General features: G+C 40.0%; 1 protein-coding gene across 1 annotated transcript in view; it reads left to right on the forward strand.

Annotated features, from left to right (window-relative positions):
- The window catches only part of ARFGEF3 (ARFGEF family member 3), a 190,028-nt gene that overhangs the window by 81,363 nt on the left and 92,830 nt on the right, over nt 1–15,835 (forward strand). The window contains exons 6-8 of the mRNA XM_003255785.4: nt 1,881–2,003; nt 6,306–6,348; nt 8,854–8,932. Coding sequence (XP_003255833.2) covers nt 1,881–2,003; nt 6,306–6,348; nt 8,854–8,932 — 245 coding nt within the window. The remainder of the gene's footprint in view (nt 1–1,880; nt 2,004–6,305; nt 6,349–8,853; nt 8,933–15,835) is intronic.

The raw sequence follows: 15,835 nt of genomic DNA on the forward strand, positions 1-15,835 counted from the left end.
GCATTTTTTGTAGAGATGGGGTTTTGCCCCGTTGCGCCCAGGCAGAGCTCAAACTCTTGAGCTCAAGCGATCCAGCCACCTCAGCCTCCCAAAGTGCTAGGATTACAGGTGTGAGCCACTGCATCTGGCCTAAAACACCTTTTTTTTTTCTAAGCACGCATAAATTATTGTATCTTCAAATCCACTATATCCATGATTATTTGAGAAAATGAATTAAAAGTCACGTGCCCTAAATACTTTTATGAAAAATAAATACTTTATAACTTGCTTTTGCTTTTTAACTATGAAATTAATCTAGGCCAACTTTCAAATGTAGGTTTGGGAGTTGTTGGGTTTTGTCGAGGTTGAGAAGACTTTTTTTTTTTTTTTCAAATACAGTTTTCAGTTTCAAATGTTCCTTTGACATATTAACATTCAATAGGAGATAAATTAAACTTAAAAAAAATTTACGTTCACCTAGTTAATTCTGCTAGGTAAACATAGTGAGGCACGGCAGGAAGAAAAAGGTAACATGAGGCCTGGCAGAAAATTCCCCAGCTTATGCAGAAGCAGCAACAAAGATTAAAATGCAGTCTCTTGCCCATCTCAGTTGTCAATCATCAATTAAATTTGCCACGTAGGTGAGAACCCTGGATTTTCATTGTAGATAATCTTGAGCTATTCTTAGAAAAATAATTTAGGAAATTAAACACCTCTTTTTGTTTTCGTGTCTCTAAATATGCTTTGTAAAATTGAATGCCTTATGGAGAGAAAAAAAGTAGGCAAATTTAAAGCATGCATTTTTGTGCCCATCCCTGTGGCTTCCAGAAGAATTAGAGGCAGTAAAATCTGAAAAGTCATGACTTTTAGCAGCATATTATCAAATGAGGGATTTTTTTTTTTTCTATTTGAGATTTCTCCATGTAGTAGCCACCACTGGGTCTTTTTAGGCTCAACTAGACATGGAGACTTGCAAGATCCAAATAGGCCACCCTTAGTGTTATATTCACTTTGCAGGACACAGGACAGGAAACAGAAGCAGGACAGTGTTAGGCATTGTTATTCCTGGGGGTCCTCACAGCAGCCTAGAGAAGAACCTCTGGCTCTCAAATGACAGCATAGGTACAAGGAGATGAGAGCCATCTCGGTGAGTGCAGTCACCTTGGTCTAGAAGCCCCATGTCCTACATAGGACCAATATTTCTGAAACAACTGTATTAGCAGAGTTTGCAGAGTTCCTGCAGAGGATGTGTCAATTCAGAGAGTCAGTAAACCTAGGGAAGCCCAAACCTGTGGCTACCCACCAGGTATTTATAGTTGATTCACAGTTCTCCCAATTCAGATGTAGCGTAGGAATTTAGAAACATTTTTGCCATAAGCCATGCTACCTAGTAACACAGCTGATGTCCTGCCTTTATGAAATTTCCAGAAGAACACAGCTAGAGGGTTGACCCAAGGTCAAACTCATTCATAGAGCAGGAGAAAGGGTTTTGCTAACCCTTTTCCCACACTGCACAACCTGGGAGTTAATAAATCCTGTTCTATTTCACTACGAAGGGAGCTTTTTCTGATTAATTTCCAGCCACCTGAGTTGATTCTAGATAGAATTATTTGGCACATCTAAAAATCACTAATTTGCATTCCCATGATGCTCAGAGGAACAGGTTGTAAGAGTGATTCCTTAGGGAAATATTACTTTTCCTATATACTTAAAAACAAATTTCCAGGGATTTAAAATATATTTAGTTATATTTAGTAATATAACTAAATATATTTTAGTTATAAATCTGGCTGACTTTCTGTTTAAGAGGGATTTGATAGCCCCTCTGGTCAATCCCAAAGAATGTTGGTAATAAGCTGATACCTGCAGACATGTGTGTTGCTGTCTTATTTCTTTAACAGGTGTGCATTGAGACGTACATAAGCAGCTGTCACCAGCGTAGCATAAACACTGCTGTGCGGGCAACTCTCAGTCAAATGCTGAGTGACTTGACTTTACAGTTACGACAGAGGCAGGAGAATACGGTGAGTCTGTGACACCCCCATGTTCATCACATTCCTGGTGGTGTCTGTGTATCCCATGCCCCGGGGTCCCCATTGCCAGGGCTGCCTGCCTCCTGAAAACAGTAGGAAGGGCTTGCTTGTTTTAACAGAACATTTATTTGTACACATTAAGCTCTTTAGATGTTTGCCTGTTTCACTCTAAAGCTTTGAGAATTGCTTTTCCTTACAGTTTCTGTGATTTTTTGAGTTATTTTAAAACTTATTTTTTAATTATTGTTTTAAAACTTCTCATACTGAAAATTTTTATTAAAAACATTGCGATACATTAACGAATGTTGGAAGTAAATTTGAAATTAAGAAAAATGAATAGAATTTATTACATGCTTTGAGGTTGTTGGGTATGTTTCCCTTTGTTAACTAAAAGATGGTGGCAGGAGGCCTCCCTCACCTGCTGGAGCCTTCAGGGTGAAACTGAACTTGTCTTCTCTCTATCATCAAAGCCCACTAGAGCTTTTTGCTCTAAACTTGAACAGATTGTCTAAAATGAGCATTCCAGGGGAAAATGTAGACGTAATTGGCTCCTTGTATATATTATCTTCTGGGAATGTTAATGAGAGAGTGATTCTTCTTCAAAATTGGTGTTTTGTGTTGTTTTAAAATCTGCCTCTGTCATAATTTAGATTAAAATCCTTTTGAAATCTGCAAGGAGTGTTCTGAAATGACATTAGTTATTTGTTCAAATAGAAAATCTCAGTTACAGCTGGGCGTGGTGGCTCATGCCTGTAATCTCAGCACTTTGGGAGGCCGAGGCGGGCGGATCACCCGAGGTCAGGAGTTTGAGACCAGCCTGGCCAACATAGCGAAACCCCGTCTCTATTAAAAATCCAACAAATTAGCCAGGTGTGGTGGTGCACACCTGTAATCCCAACTACTTGGGAGGCTGAGGCAGGAGAATCACTTGAACTCGGGAGGTGGAGGTTGCAGTGAGTTGAGATCATGCCCACTGCACTCTAGCCTGGGTGACTGAGTGAAACTCTGTCTCAGAAAAAAAAAAAAAAGAAAGAAAATCTCAGTTACAGTCCCAGATAGCTCTGAAATTAATATTATAAAAATTAGGATTTCTTATTTAACTTCAACTATTGGTAATTATTTTTAATTTCAATTATTTTCTAATTTTTAGGATATCATGGAATTGAGGGGAACCTTAGAGATGATCTAGTCAAATTCTTTTTTCCGACGAGAAGGTGAAACTCAGAAAGATGAAATTGAAATCTAAAATGAATTAGCTTATCAATGAAGGAGCCAGAAGTAAACCCCTGGTCTCCTAGCTGACTGCCAGTGCAAGTTCTCAGTTAATATGTGCTCTGGCAGCCAGTGTTGAAAACAACACTAATCTGAAAAAACAAATATTGATTTTTTTCTTTTCTGTTTGCTGTATCCAAAGCCCCAGTTTCTATTAAAAATTGTTTTAACATGAGATACTTTTATTACTTTAGCTTACCGCTTGCTAAAAACAATTTTATTTATAGTAGGATTTTGGATATAGCTAGTATGGGAATATTTAGTTTAAAAGAAATTAAAATACATAAATAGAAAATAAGAGAAAAAATTTTTAATTGAGATAAATCTAAGATGTTGAGAAATCTTATAATATACACTCATATTTCATCCATGCTAAATGGCAATATGATCAAACACTATATTAATAATATCCTAATATTTTAAATAAAACATTTAAATCAAACTTTGTAATTTCAAAGTGCTTTCAATTATGTGAGTTCATTTAATCTTATTTTAAAATTTTTAAGTAGGAGAGTATTAGGTTTCCGGTCAAATAGCCCAGTCTTTTAGCTCATACTGCTCTTCCATAAGAATGGCAAAGGTATGGCTGTGGAGGTGCAGGTGATACTGTAGAAGCTGTCTGTCTCCATCCTGGGTGTTATGTGGCTAAACAGCCTTCTGGTCCTGCTCATCACGGCCCATCTGGACTCACCCCAACCAGAGGCAAGATCTCAAATTAAGTGGAAAATTGGTGTTTCCTATTATTTCCTTTCTATTACTCATGCGGTCCCTGGAGATGTGATTCCATGTCCCAGAAAACATAGTTCTCAGGATGCTGGTATTTGAAGCATTTGTGATGTCCAATGGAGGGAGACATAAGTTTTGCCACATAAGAATTTAGGTATTTTTTTAAGCTCTTAAAGTAGAATCGTCTATAGGAATGGAGGGGTTTGCTCTAAAGAGGCCACGTATTCCCCTGGGAAACACTGAGCATTACCTGGGGAAGATGTGTGTATTTTCTAGCACAGCCTATCACTGTGCAAAAGAAAATTTTTAAAATCTCAGGACCCCCAAATTTGTTATGCCAAAGGGAAGGTTAAGCCTGGAGGCTGAGTCATGTAACACCCTCTTCCAAATGAGATGCTGCTACTAGCGTTATGCATTAGCCAGACCACCTCAGAAGGGTAAAAGGCCTCAAGCATATCCAAATGACTGCCCCCACAGATCACTCTTAAGTCAAATCTTTGCTGGCCTCCCACAAACAAGGACATGCCTATTGTAACTTTAGATCCGCAATCTAAGTCTAGCGCCTAAAACTAAAATCTGTTTGATTCCACACTGATAAAGTTGATTACAAGCCCATCTTCCCAGGTGCAGAATAAAGACAAGATCCATCACTCCTCTATCTACCCAGAGATATCTGCATAATTGATTCTTCTGTTACTCCCATTTTTTTCTTCAAACATTCACCTTATGTAAAATTTAGATTTACTGGGCACTAAGTAAAATCTCACAAGCATGTAACCATTCGCGTTACTGCCTACCTGCTCTTCTTCCTACATGCCTTCCCCCTTCCTTTAAGGAAATGTAGAAACCTCCTGAAATGTAAAACCTCCTGAAAGCCTCTTCAGAAAAACAGCCACAGGTGCAGACAGCCACAGGTGTGTCGGCAGTTCACACTTTTCCTGGGCGTGCCCTAAAGCTGGCTTAATAAACCTCAATTGATTGAGATACTTGCCTCAGTCACTCGTTTCAGTTATTAACTGGAAAGACATCATGGACCACCTCAAAATTAGGAAGGTTAAATGCAGTGGAAAGAAAATAAATAATGTAGAATGCCAAAATCACTAGCAGGATGTGTATCTTCAATCTAATGTTTATCTCCAGCTGCACCCCAGGACAGATGATAATTTTGATTTTGTATCGTCACAAGTCCTACATATTATCCAGCTTTATTATTGAATTATTTTAGGTAACCTAAGCTATTGTTAAGTTGTAAGTTACTAATTTCAAAAAGTAAAGTTGCTACATTTAAATATTTGGGGCTGAAAGGTGGAAGGATTCTCCTACCCTTAAATATGACTTAAATGTGTTTCCTCCAGAAAGTGTTGTTCTTGACTTTAGCCATTCTGAGCCGTAGATACTGATATAACATTTCGCAAAAGTTGTGGAAGCAGCTGAGCTTGCAAATTAATGAACAGAGAATGGTAGAAATATGTGCCTGTAACAAGTTTAAAAATTAAATCAGCACCATGGGATGAATTACATGTCCAGTAATTAGCTGGCATGAAAATACTTCCTGATTATCTCTTGGTACAAAGAGGTAAGGAGAATAAAGTGCCACCTTCCTAGTCTCTGCTCAGTAGTCACTGAGTTATCCCTACAATGGGAAGTAAGTCTGATTATTTGTAAATGTCTTTTCCTGCCTATTTTCCCTTCCCTCACGGTTCTGTCTCTGCCCTGATAGTTCTGGATGTACCTAGCCAAGAGCAGCTGGCTAGGTACAGTTAAAATGTTCCCCATCAAATACAAAGATGGAGATTCTGACCAGTGGTTATCTTTGGACCTGTATTTTGAAGTCCAGGAACCTAATCCTTCTTATGGCCAAGAGTCTGTATTTATTAGGGCCCATGCACAGTGTCAGCTGTAGCCTTGGAATAGGTTGTTCTCTGTGCGAAATTAACTCACCTCTTCAGGCAGGCATTGCCCCAGGTCACAGCCCAGCATCTTGGAATCCTGAGAGTTTAAGTACACCACAGGGTTTAAACTTCCAGGAAGTAGCCATGCAAGAGTGTCCACACAAACGTGAATGAATTATTTTGGGAACTGATAAGCTCAATTCCAGAGATCATAATCTTTCTCATAAACACCATGAATAATGAAACGCTCTCAAGAGCTGGTGGGTGGGGGGGGCTCAGGCAAGGTAGCTGAGCCCAGGGCACCCTGGAAGCCATTTTGTTTCCTAGAATTTTCCCATTGTCAAAGAGTCAAGATTTTTCTTGCCTGAATCTCCTAATTGTGTGTGTGTATCTCCCTTACTAGATAATTGAAAACCCAGATGTCCCACAGGAATTCAGGAATCAAGGTATTGCATTTGATTTGTACTAGTTCAGTTTTCAAAGCAGGTGTGAGAATGCCTACTGTGTGCTTGGAGTGAGGGGTACAAAGATGTCTAGGAGCTCTCGGGTTGTTTTAGCATTCTCTTGGAGGTTGTGGTTGGCTTTGCCTTAGGTGGCATTATTTAATCAGCTGCTGTCTTCCTTCTGTTCCTACGTTCACTTATGCCAACCACACCTGTTCCTGATCCAACTACCTGAGGGAAATTAACGCTTCACATACCTCTCATTTGGAGGCAGGCTTTGTTAGTTACTTCATTCTCCGTGAAGTCAGGTTTAATTGCTAAAATGAGAATAACTGGATAGAAGATTATAGAAACCTGATTGGCATACAGTGTTATTGCACCAGAATTGTGTTTGTCAAATACCAATGTTTTTGACATGAATGATGAGTCATCTCACAGGGCCTCTTGCAGACAGCCCAATTTAAAGATCAGCTGAAATCAAGTTAAGGAACTGTCATTCTGACTCACAGGAAAAGAAAAAAATATAGAAGTCCACATATATAATTAACCAGCAATTTAATTTTTAAAAACAGGTTTGATAATATTGTTTTCTGAAAGTATGCAAAAATATCTGATTAAAAAACTGAAATTTAGACTTTATTCAGTAATTTTTTAAATATTACAAAAATCTGCTTTTCTATTATATGTGCCAGTTAGTAATAGTGAGAAGGAGATGGAGGTGAGGAGGAAGAAAAAAAAAGGGAGAGAATGAAAAGGAGAGAAACAGCTTAACAGCCACAATTAGGAGAGGAAGACTATTTGAAAGAAATGAGAGAGAGACACGCCTTAAGTCACATTCTAAAGCATCACTAGAGTTGTTTCACTAGAATATTGTTTCAGTCCCATGATGCCACATTCTGGGGCCGCGGACTGGAAGGTGCCCTTTTCAGGTGGATGCTCTCAGTGACATGCGCTAAGACGTTCCATCTTCCTTTCCTGGTTTTGGCTATGGTGTTCTCATAAAGGCTTCACTTTAATGTAGGATGATTTTATAAACTAAAAAGGGGGTCTGCGACTTCTCGGTCAAGGATATCTCTAAAAAATATAGTAGTAAAAAACTGACAGAGGGACTCATTTGACGTTTGTCTAAAATTGAGCTTAAGGACTACTTGTGTGGGTTTTATTAAACTATGTTTTATCATTGTAGCTTATTTCTTTTTTTTATTGCTGCACTTAAGATCTTAATTCTGAGGACCAGCCATTTATTTCTCTTTCCCTGCCTTCCTCCAACTTTACTTTCTTTCTTACACATTTGCCATTTTCTCTCCATCTTCCTTGACGTACCGTCATCATTCATTTATACATTCATCAGATACTTAGAGCCACATTTGTAAAGACGTTTACAGGTTTTTATTTTAGAAAACAAATGCTTCCACTTACTATTTCATGTAGCCTGACAATTCTGTGAAATTAGTATTATTTATCCCATTTTTGCCAGAAGAAAAATTGAAGTTTGCCCAAGCTCACACAATCAGCAGTTTTCGACATGTAGTTGAACAGATTCCAAATTTCAGCCTTTTTCCCACTGTGCTTCTGTGGGAGTTTTGGTTCTAGTTTCTGGAAACTAGAACACATTTAGAGGGAAATTTTATTTTTCTGACATTGACTGTTGCTTCAGTATCAACAAAGACCATGTGCCCTGCAGATGCTCAACAAATAAAGTAGGTAAAGATTTGGCTAAATTATTTCTCCCAATTTTTCTCTGATTTCTTAGTTCCAAAGCCCATTTTTTCCCATGCTGCCTTATTTTATCTCTCTGGGATACAATTCTAATCAGCTCAGAAGACCCAGAAATTCAAGGGTCAGAATAAGGAATACACACATAGACCACTGGCCTAAATATTAAGAAAATTGTTGTCCATCATGATGCTTTTGAAATTACTAAATTTCCCTTTGTTAAGTGTGAGTGAATTTTCTTGATAATAAGAAGCAATCTATTATTTTCTTTCTGGACTATCTTTTGAGTGTTTTGCTTTAGAAAGAATAATTATAGGCCAGGTGCGGTGGCTCCTGCCTGTAATCCCAACACTTTGGGAGGCCAAGGCGGGTGGATCACCTGAGGTCAGGAGTTCAAGACTGGCCAACATAGTGAAACCCGTCTCAACTAAAAATACAAAAAATTAGCTGGGTGTGGTGGCAGGCGCCTGTAATTCCAGCTACTTGGGAGGCTGAGGCAGGAGAATCACTTGAACTTGGGAGGTGGAGGTTGCAGTGAGCCAAGATCGTGCCACTGCACTCCAGCCTGGGTGACAGAGTGAAAAAAACAAAACAAAAACAAAAACGAATAATTACACTTAATTCTTATCGTTTCTGTGATCATCACTTTGGTGGGCTAAGGGCTTCTCCACATCTGAAAACCATCTTTTCAGTCTCAAAAACCATCTAAAGTGGAGGATGGGAAGGACGGTTCAGGGAGCTTGTCGTGCCCCCTGTCGATGTCTCATGCCTGTAACCTCCTCTGTTTTGAAGGGTCAACAGTAGAGTCCCTCTGTGATGATGTTGTCTCTGTACTCACCGTCCTGTGTGAGAAGCTGCAAGCCGCCATAAAGTAAGTGCCCTAACCATTGCCGCTTTTCTTTACCAGTGGTCTACTTCTGAAATAACCTTTGTCTACAGCATCACTTCAAATTATGGATTATAAGATTATAGGGACAATAGATCCCGCCCCCCCACCCTCAACACTGGTATTTACTGCGGAATCTATTCTGAAATTTGGCGCAATTCAAATAACTAAATACCATTACTAGAGTATGTAACTTTCTGATGTGACGTGGGAAGATGATACCTTACAGAGAACAATTGCTTCCTGGAGCATGAAGCTGAGTGGGAAGAATCTTGGGCTGAGTGCTAGTTGGTGTGAGAGCCAGTCCTGTCTCGGCCAGATCTCAGCTGTGTCCTGGTACGTGACTCTTCTCATCAAACCGTGCTGCCCTTTCTTCCTCTATCAAATGACAGTGTTGGACTATGTAATCTATCTCTATTTCTTCTAAGATTCCAGAGCCTATGAGCTCGCACAACTGTCTTTAAAAAGAGCTTGTTACTCTTTCACTTTTTTTTGCGTATCAGCTTAATCAATATCTGAGTTCACTTAGATGATGCCTGCTGCTCCATCTTTCCGTGCAGTCATTAACAAGACAACCTGTGCACCTGTAGTAAAGCCAAATCATAAAACACCAGACTTTCAACATGGGACAAAAAGTTTCCACCAGCTACATATGTCATGAATTGCAAAATTCTACAACACATTGCAATTCTGAAGTGCCCTTTGAATTATGAAAGACATTAAACTATCATTCATTGGTAACTAGGACATCTGATAATGCAGAAAACTCACTTGTTGAATTTTAAATGCAGTAATGAGTTGGGAGAAATAGTCTAGTTGTAGGCAAGAATGAGGACTCTCACTTTGCTGGAAACATTGCAGAAACTCATTTTGTTATTTGTTTCGCTTTTGGTTTCTCAGAAATTTAGGATTTTTTAAAGCTAAGCATGGAATTACTCTTAAAAGTTGTTGCCAAATGGTTTCTTCATTAGTTCTTCTGTTGTTCCTGTAAGTCACCTCTATATTTTGACCAAAGTAAGCTCTCTTTATTGAGGCACTTCAAGGTCAAATAGAAAATAAAATAGTGGTACCAGGGTTGGGGTAGGGGAGAGGAAACGGGGAGATATAAGGTAAAGGATTCAAAGTGGCAAATGTGTAGGTTGAATAAGTCTAAAGATCAAATGTACAACATGGGGATTATAGTTATCAATAGTGTATTGTATTCAGGATTTTTGCTAAATGAGTAGCTTACAGCTGCTCTTGCCACTGGGATGTGGATGGGTAGTGGGAGGGAATGAGTAACTGTGTGAGATGATGGATATGTTCATTTGTTTCACTATAGTAACAATTTTACTATATATATAAATCCTATAACATCATGTTGTAAACCTTAAATATGCACAATAAAGTTTATTTTTAAAAATGAAAAAGCCTATATAATACATGGATAGTATAAACCAAAAAGAAATAGCACTTAACTTTTTCCCTACCCCCACTCTCAAATTTCTCCCATCCCTGGACCCTGGCAGGCTAGGCAAACAGCAGGTCTGGGCTTCCCCCGGCTCAGGAGGGCTGAGTCCTACAGCAGATGGATGTAAATAGTTCCTGCTGTACCCTGCTTAGGTCCCCATCTTTCCTGACCATGCCAGTGGAGCTGGCACTCAGATTACCATCCTAACTGAGGGCTCTGGCACCAACTGCAGCGACCCCATCTGTAAGGCCCCCATGCCACCTGCTTTGCTTGGGACAGTCCCAGATTATACCTGTTGTGTAATAATTATAATTACCCTCCTTCACTCTCAAAGGTGTTCTGGTTTGGATAGGTCATGTGTTCACTCTACCCATCAGTGACCAGAGGTCTGATCTCTTCTAGTGCTAAGTCCTCCCAATCCCCATCCAGTTCCCCTCCATCATAACGCAGACAGCTGGTATAGCAGAGTTGGAATATGTTTCTATTGGCATATTTTCTCCTAAGACCCAATCAAGAGTGGTGTTTAATCACTATTGGCTCAACTACGTTATCTTTGTTGGATTACCTGGGTTAAAACCCACGCTTTGCCCCTTACTGGCATGTGACTTTGGACAAAGATCTGAACCACCGTAAGTCTGTATATCCTATAAAATAATTAATAGACTTTCTTATGATAATTACTATAATATTGTATAGAATATAATATCAGTAATATAAAACACATTCGTGTTTTTGTAAGACTGAATGAGAAAATTCACTTAAAAGACTGCCAATGCCTATCAGCCAAAGAGCTCCAGGAACACCTGAAGTTAACAGGATTCATTTTAGTAACTTCTTACTTGAGGGAGCCTGTCCACCATGGGAAACTACAGGACAGTAAAAGGGTGTTAGGTTGTTATAGGATTTTAACATGAGTTAGGTGACTTAGAATGGGTTAAAAAATTGAGCGTTCTGTTCAAAGATTGGGTGTTGTCAGAAAGTAGGCACAATTCTAGCACTGGGCATCTTAATTTTTTCTAGCAGATGGGATGAATAGATGGGAGCTAGAGTTGTCATAGAAGAAGAAGTGGGAATCAGTCATAGGGAAGAGGGACATTTGTTCATTTTTGTGGTCATACAGAGCCCTTTTAAAAAAGAAGACCTCTGTTCAGGCATGGCCATTGATTGGCTTTCATCCCGTTCCAGTGTAGTCATGGTGAGTCCTCATCTGATGTTAACCCTGTGAACTTGTTTGTGTTCACCAGGTGACACCACAGCCTCGCCGGTGGCAGCCAGGTACTGCTGGCTGTCGAGGGTGCTTCTCCCTTACCCCTGCTCCACCCCCAGGTCCTAGCATTGGCAGGGAATAGAACGAAGACCACCAGAACTACAAAAAATATGAAGACTGTTATTTGTTACTTCACAAGCAAGGGAAAACTAATTAGCTAAACTTTTTTTCTGAGTAGTTTTCTAAGGGAAAAATCTGGAGTTTTTAAGTGCTAGAAACGTGGGAGAGGCTCATGGTAGTTATGCCCGTTAGTAATTAAAACCTAGCTAGAGGTCAGGAGTTCGAGACCAGCCTGGCCAACATGGTGAAACCCCATCTCTACTAAAAATACAAAAAATTAACCAGGCATGGCGGCAGGTGCCTATAATCCCAGCTACTAGGGAGGCGGAGGCAGGAGAATCGCTTCAACCAGGGAGGCAGAGGTTGCAGTGAGCTGAGACTGTGCCATTGTACTCCAGCCTAGGCAACAAGAGCAAAACTCTGAAATAAATAAATAAATTAAATAAATAAGTCCCTAGCCAGCAGGATAAGGCAGAATGAGTCTGTAGGCCCAACACAGATAGGCTTAAAACATACCATTGTTCATTAGTCAGAAAAGAGTCTTAGAGTAGGTCCAGTGAGTGCCTGGCATTCTGGGGTTCAATTTCATGGTTCTTTAAATCTGGATGGCTCCAGCCACCTAGGAACCACCATCAGCTCCAGGAATCCCTCTCATGTAGTAAATATTTGACGTACATTTGCTTTAAACTGGTTTGTTTGCTTTTAGAATAGTTGCTGCTAATTCTAGTCATCACAGTTAAGAACACTGGGCTGTGTGCATAAGAAATTTGACTGTAGATTGTTAGGAAAATGCATTGTACAAACAAACATTGCAAATGCATACACATACATATTAGAAACTAAAGGTTGTAGATTTCAATCAGTCACTGAAAAACAAAGCATTTCTTAACTACATGACTTAAGAATAGATATTTTGTTTTTGTTTTGTTATTATTATTTTTATTTTTTGAGACAGTCTCACTCTGTCGCCCAGGCTGGATTGCAGAGGTGTGATCTGGGCTCACTGCAACTTCCACCTCCCGGGTTCAAACAGTTCTCCTGCCTCACCCTCCTGAGTAGCTGGGACTACAGGCATGCGCCACCACACCCAGCTAATTTTTTATATTTTTGGTAGAGACGGGGTTTCACCATGTTGGCTAGGCTGGTCTCTTGGTGGCTTACTTCTGTAATCCCAGCACTTTGGGAGGCCCAGGTGGGCGGATCACTTGAGGTCAGGAGTTTGAGAATAGATTTTAAATGGAGAAAATAATTCATGTGCATATGTTTCTAGGATTTCTCATTGTACATTGGATCAAAGATGGCTTTAGGCATGTTATTTTAGAGCTTAATGATTTTATAGGATTCTCAGTCTTGTTTGATTTTCCAATACAAATCCCCTGGTCATAGTTCTGCCTATAGAAATTGATTGCTTTGTATGATTTTGGTATTTGCCATCATGACTCCATTACCCTAAGATGGGGGCCTTTTGCTAAAGATGCTGGGGACACAGGATGCTTAGCATACCTGTAAGGGAAGACCTTTATGTCCACCTGGTAAGATAGTCCCGTGCGCCGGCTGCTCTCAGTCTGGTGCTTCTGTTCATTCGCCTTGCTAAGTTTTTACTTGTGTACCATTGCTTCTGATTTTACTAACTTAATTCCTTTATTTCTATTAGCTAAACTTGATGCCTCTTCTACCCTCTGAATAGGTTATTGCTCTGAAATCACACCAGAATCAGTATTTACTAACCTTAACAGCCATTTCCAAAATCAGTGCCTCTTAGGGCTTTAGCTCTGTAGGGGTGTGTGTTCATGATATGCTTGGACTCTTGGGAGGATTCAGAAAATGTATTCAGGTACGCAGAACACTCCCTCGCATGCCTTGGAGATGTGGTATTAATAGAATCCTATGTTAGGCAAGTTGAGTTACATGATGCTTTTTAAATCCAAGAATTTCTGGAAGGATAATTGGGCTTAGAAAGAAACTTACTTATTCTCTGCCTGTTTCCCACCACTCTTTCCCTGCTTGCCTCTCCTCCTAGAACAGAGAATGTTAGAGTGAAACCTATACCAACGCAGGCTTGGAATAGATGGGGCCTACCAAAGCATTCCCACTGTCTGTCTTAATTCCATTTCACTCCTTACACAATTACTTAATTTCTTCTCTCGTTTCTTTAACTAAATTCAAATATATTTCTAAGGAAATCAAAGTCAAAATGGTTCAAAACAAAACTCTAAGAACTCCAGAGATACAAAACATGCTAGGCTGCCGTCCCAGTAGCCTTGCCAGGAGGGGTGGCTGCTTCACCTTCACCGCCCACGGGTCCACGCCTGAGCGTTGTTCTCCACAGATCGTGCACCTGGGAAGAAGTTCAGTGATGAGCAGAGAATGAGACCAGCAGATACTTAACCTGCCAACCATGAAATACTCAGACAAAAGACTAAGAAAAGTGACTTACAGCTCTCCTAAGTAGACAGATTTTTCCCTCATGTGTTTTGAAAGAGTTGGCTGGTTTCTAGGTTACTTTTTGCCTTGAGCATTCTACTTATTTGTTTGTATAGGGACAGCTATTACACGCATACACGCTGCGTACGTGTGTGTGTGTATCTAGTGGAAGGTGCTTACGTTTTAAACAGCGCCTTTAATGGTGTGACTCATGCATGGCCATGATCATCTGTTTTCCAGACTGCTGCAACCCACGGAAAAGCTGCTGCATTCAGTCTCCAAGGAGACTCTCAGCCCAGTTACCTTGGCAATGCGTTCCCTGTCAGCAAGTCTGATAACCTGGGGGTTGAAGTATTCACCATGGCACACTTTGCCAATAGCTTGATGACTCATAGCTTTTCTATGGACTTATTTCCAATGATTTCAGAAATTGAGAGTCTTTCCTGTCTGTAGTTGTTTTTGTTTTGTGATGCTAGACTGACAGTTTGAAAGAAAAAGAGAAATTTTTGAATTGAAGCATTTCATAATTTTTCTTCTTAATAACGGGTCAAGTGATTGGTCAGAATGATTAACTGAGACTACAGTGAAGGCAATCCTTCCAGAAGTGATTTTTTAAATATGGCTTACAATTGACACCATGGCCCTCTGATTTGTCCTGTCCACTCTCTTCCTCGTAAAGCAAACAAATTGAACATTCTGAAATACAGATCTGGTCATGTCACTCTTTTACCTCCAAATAAAGTCCAGACATCTTAGTGTGGCCTACAGGACCCTTCCTGATCGGGCCTCTGTCCACCTCGTGGGCCGATACCACCCTCACACCCTGTGCTTTAGCCACAAACCTCTCAGCCCAAATCCCTTCCTCCTCCACCCCCACATTTTGTCACACCTTTTCCTCTGCTTCACCACACCACAGTCTCCTACTTGAACTTTAGGATCTACTAAGACAGCATGTCCTGTGGACATTCTTTCTAAGAAGGTGCTTCTGCCATATGGTCTCATAGAACCTTGTGTTAAGGTATTCATTCACAGCCCTTCCTACCAGTGCTTTATCTACTTATATGTCTGTCCAGTCCCATAAGAGTGAAGAAACATGCTGTTTCATGTCAGGAGCTACGTCTTGGTCAAAAGCATAAGGAAGCTTGTAGGACTAGAAGCCTAGAAATGTGAAGTCCTTACCTGGCTCAAGAATGGCTCATCATTTCTTATTCTTCCTCCATCCATCACCTTCCTCTTGGCAAATAGTAATAATTTTTGTGGAGACCCAGCCTTTCCCCATTTCTTCTTCCACCCTCAAAGGGTGTGGTAGACAGAGTATATCCAAATATAAGTGGCATTCCCTTCTACAGAATAATAACATTATTTATTCATTATACAGCTCTCTTTGGACAAGGGAGATTTTAGAATATAGGTCAGGAACCTTTTTTTATAAAGGGCTACAAACTATCCCTGTCTCTTTGTTTTTGTTTAGTTCTATAAACCTTAAAAGAAAATAAAAACAGTATTTTTAGTGGACAGGCTATGGAAGAATTTTGACAAAGGGCTTTAGAGCATAATATCAATATCAGAGTATTTAATGGCACATAAATAAAGGACTCCACCCCTCTCACTATCCTCTGTCTTACAATTGCATGGTCTTTCTCAATTTGGCAGTTGCGTGGATGTAACCTCTGGCCTTGGCACTGTC

The sequence above is a fragment of the Nomascus leucogenys genome, chromosome 3, assembly GCF_006542625.1.
Source record: "Nomascus leucogenys isolate Asia chromosome 3, Asia_NLE_v1, whole genome shotgun sequence".
Classification (NCBI taxonomy): Eukaryota; Metazoa; Chordata; class Mammalia; order Primates; family Hylobatidae; genus Nomascus; species Nomascus leucogenys.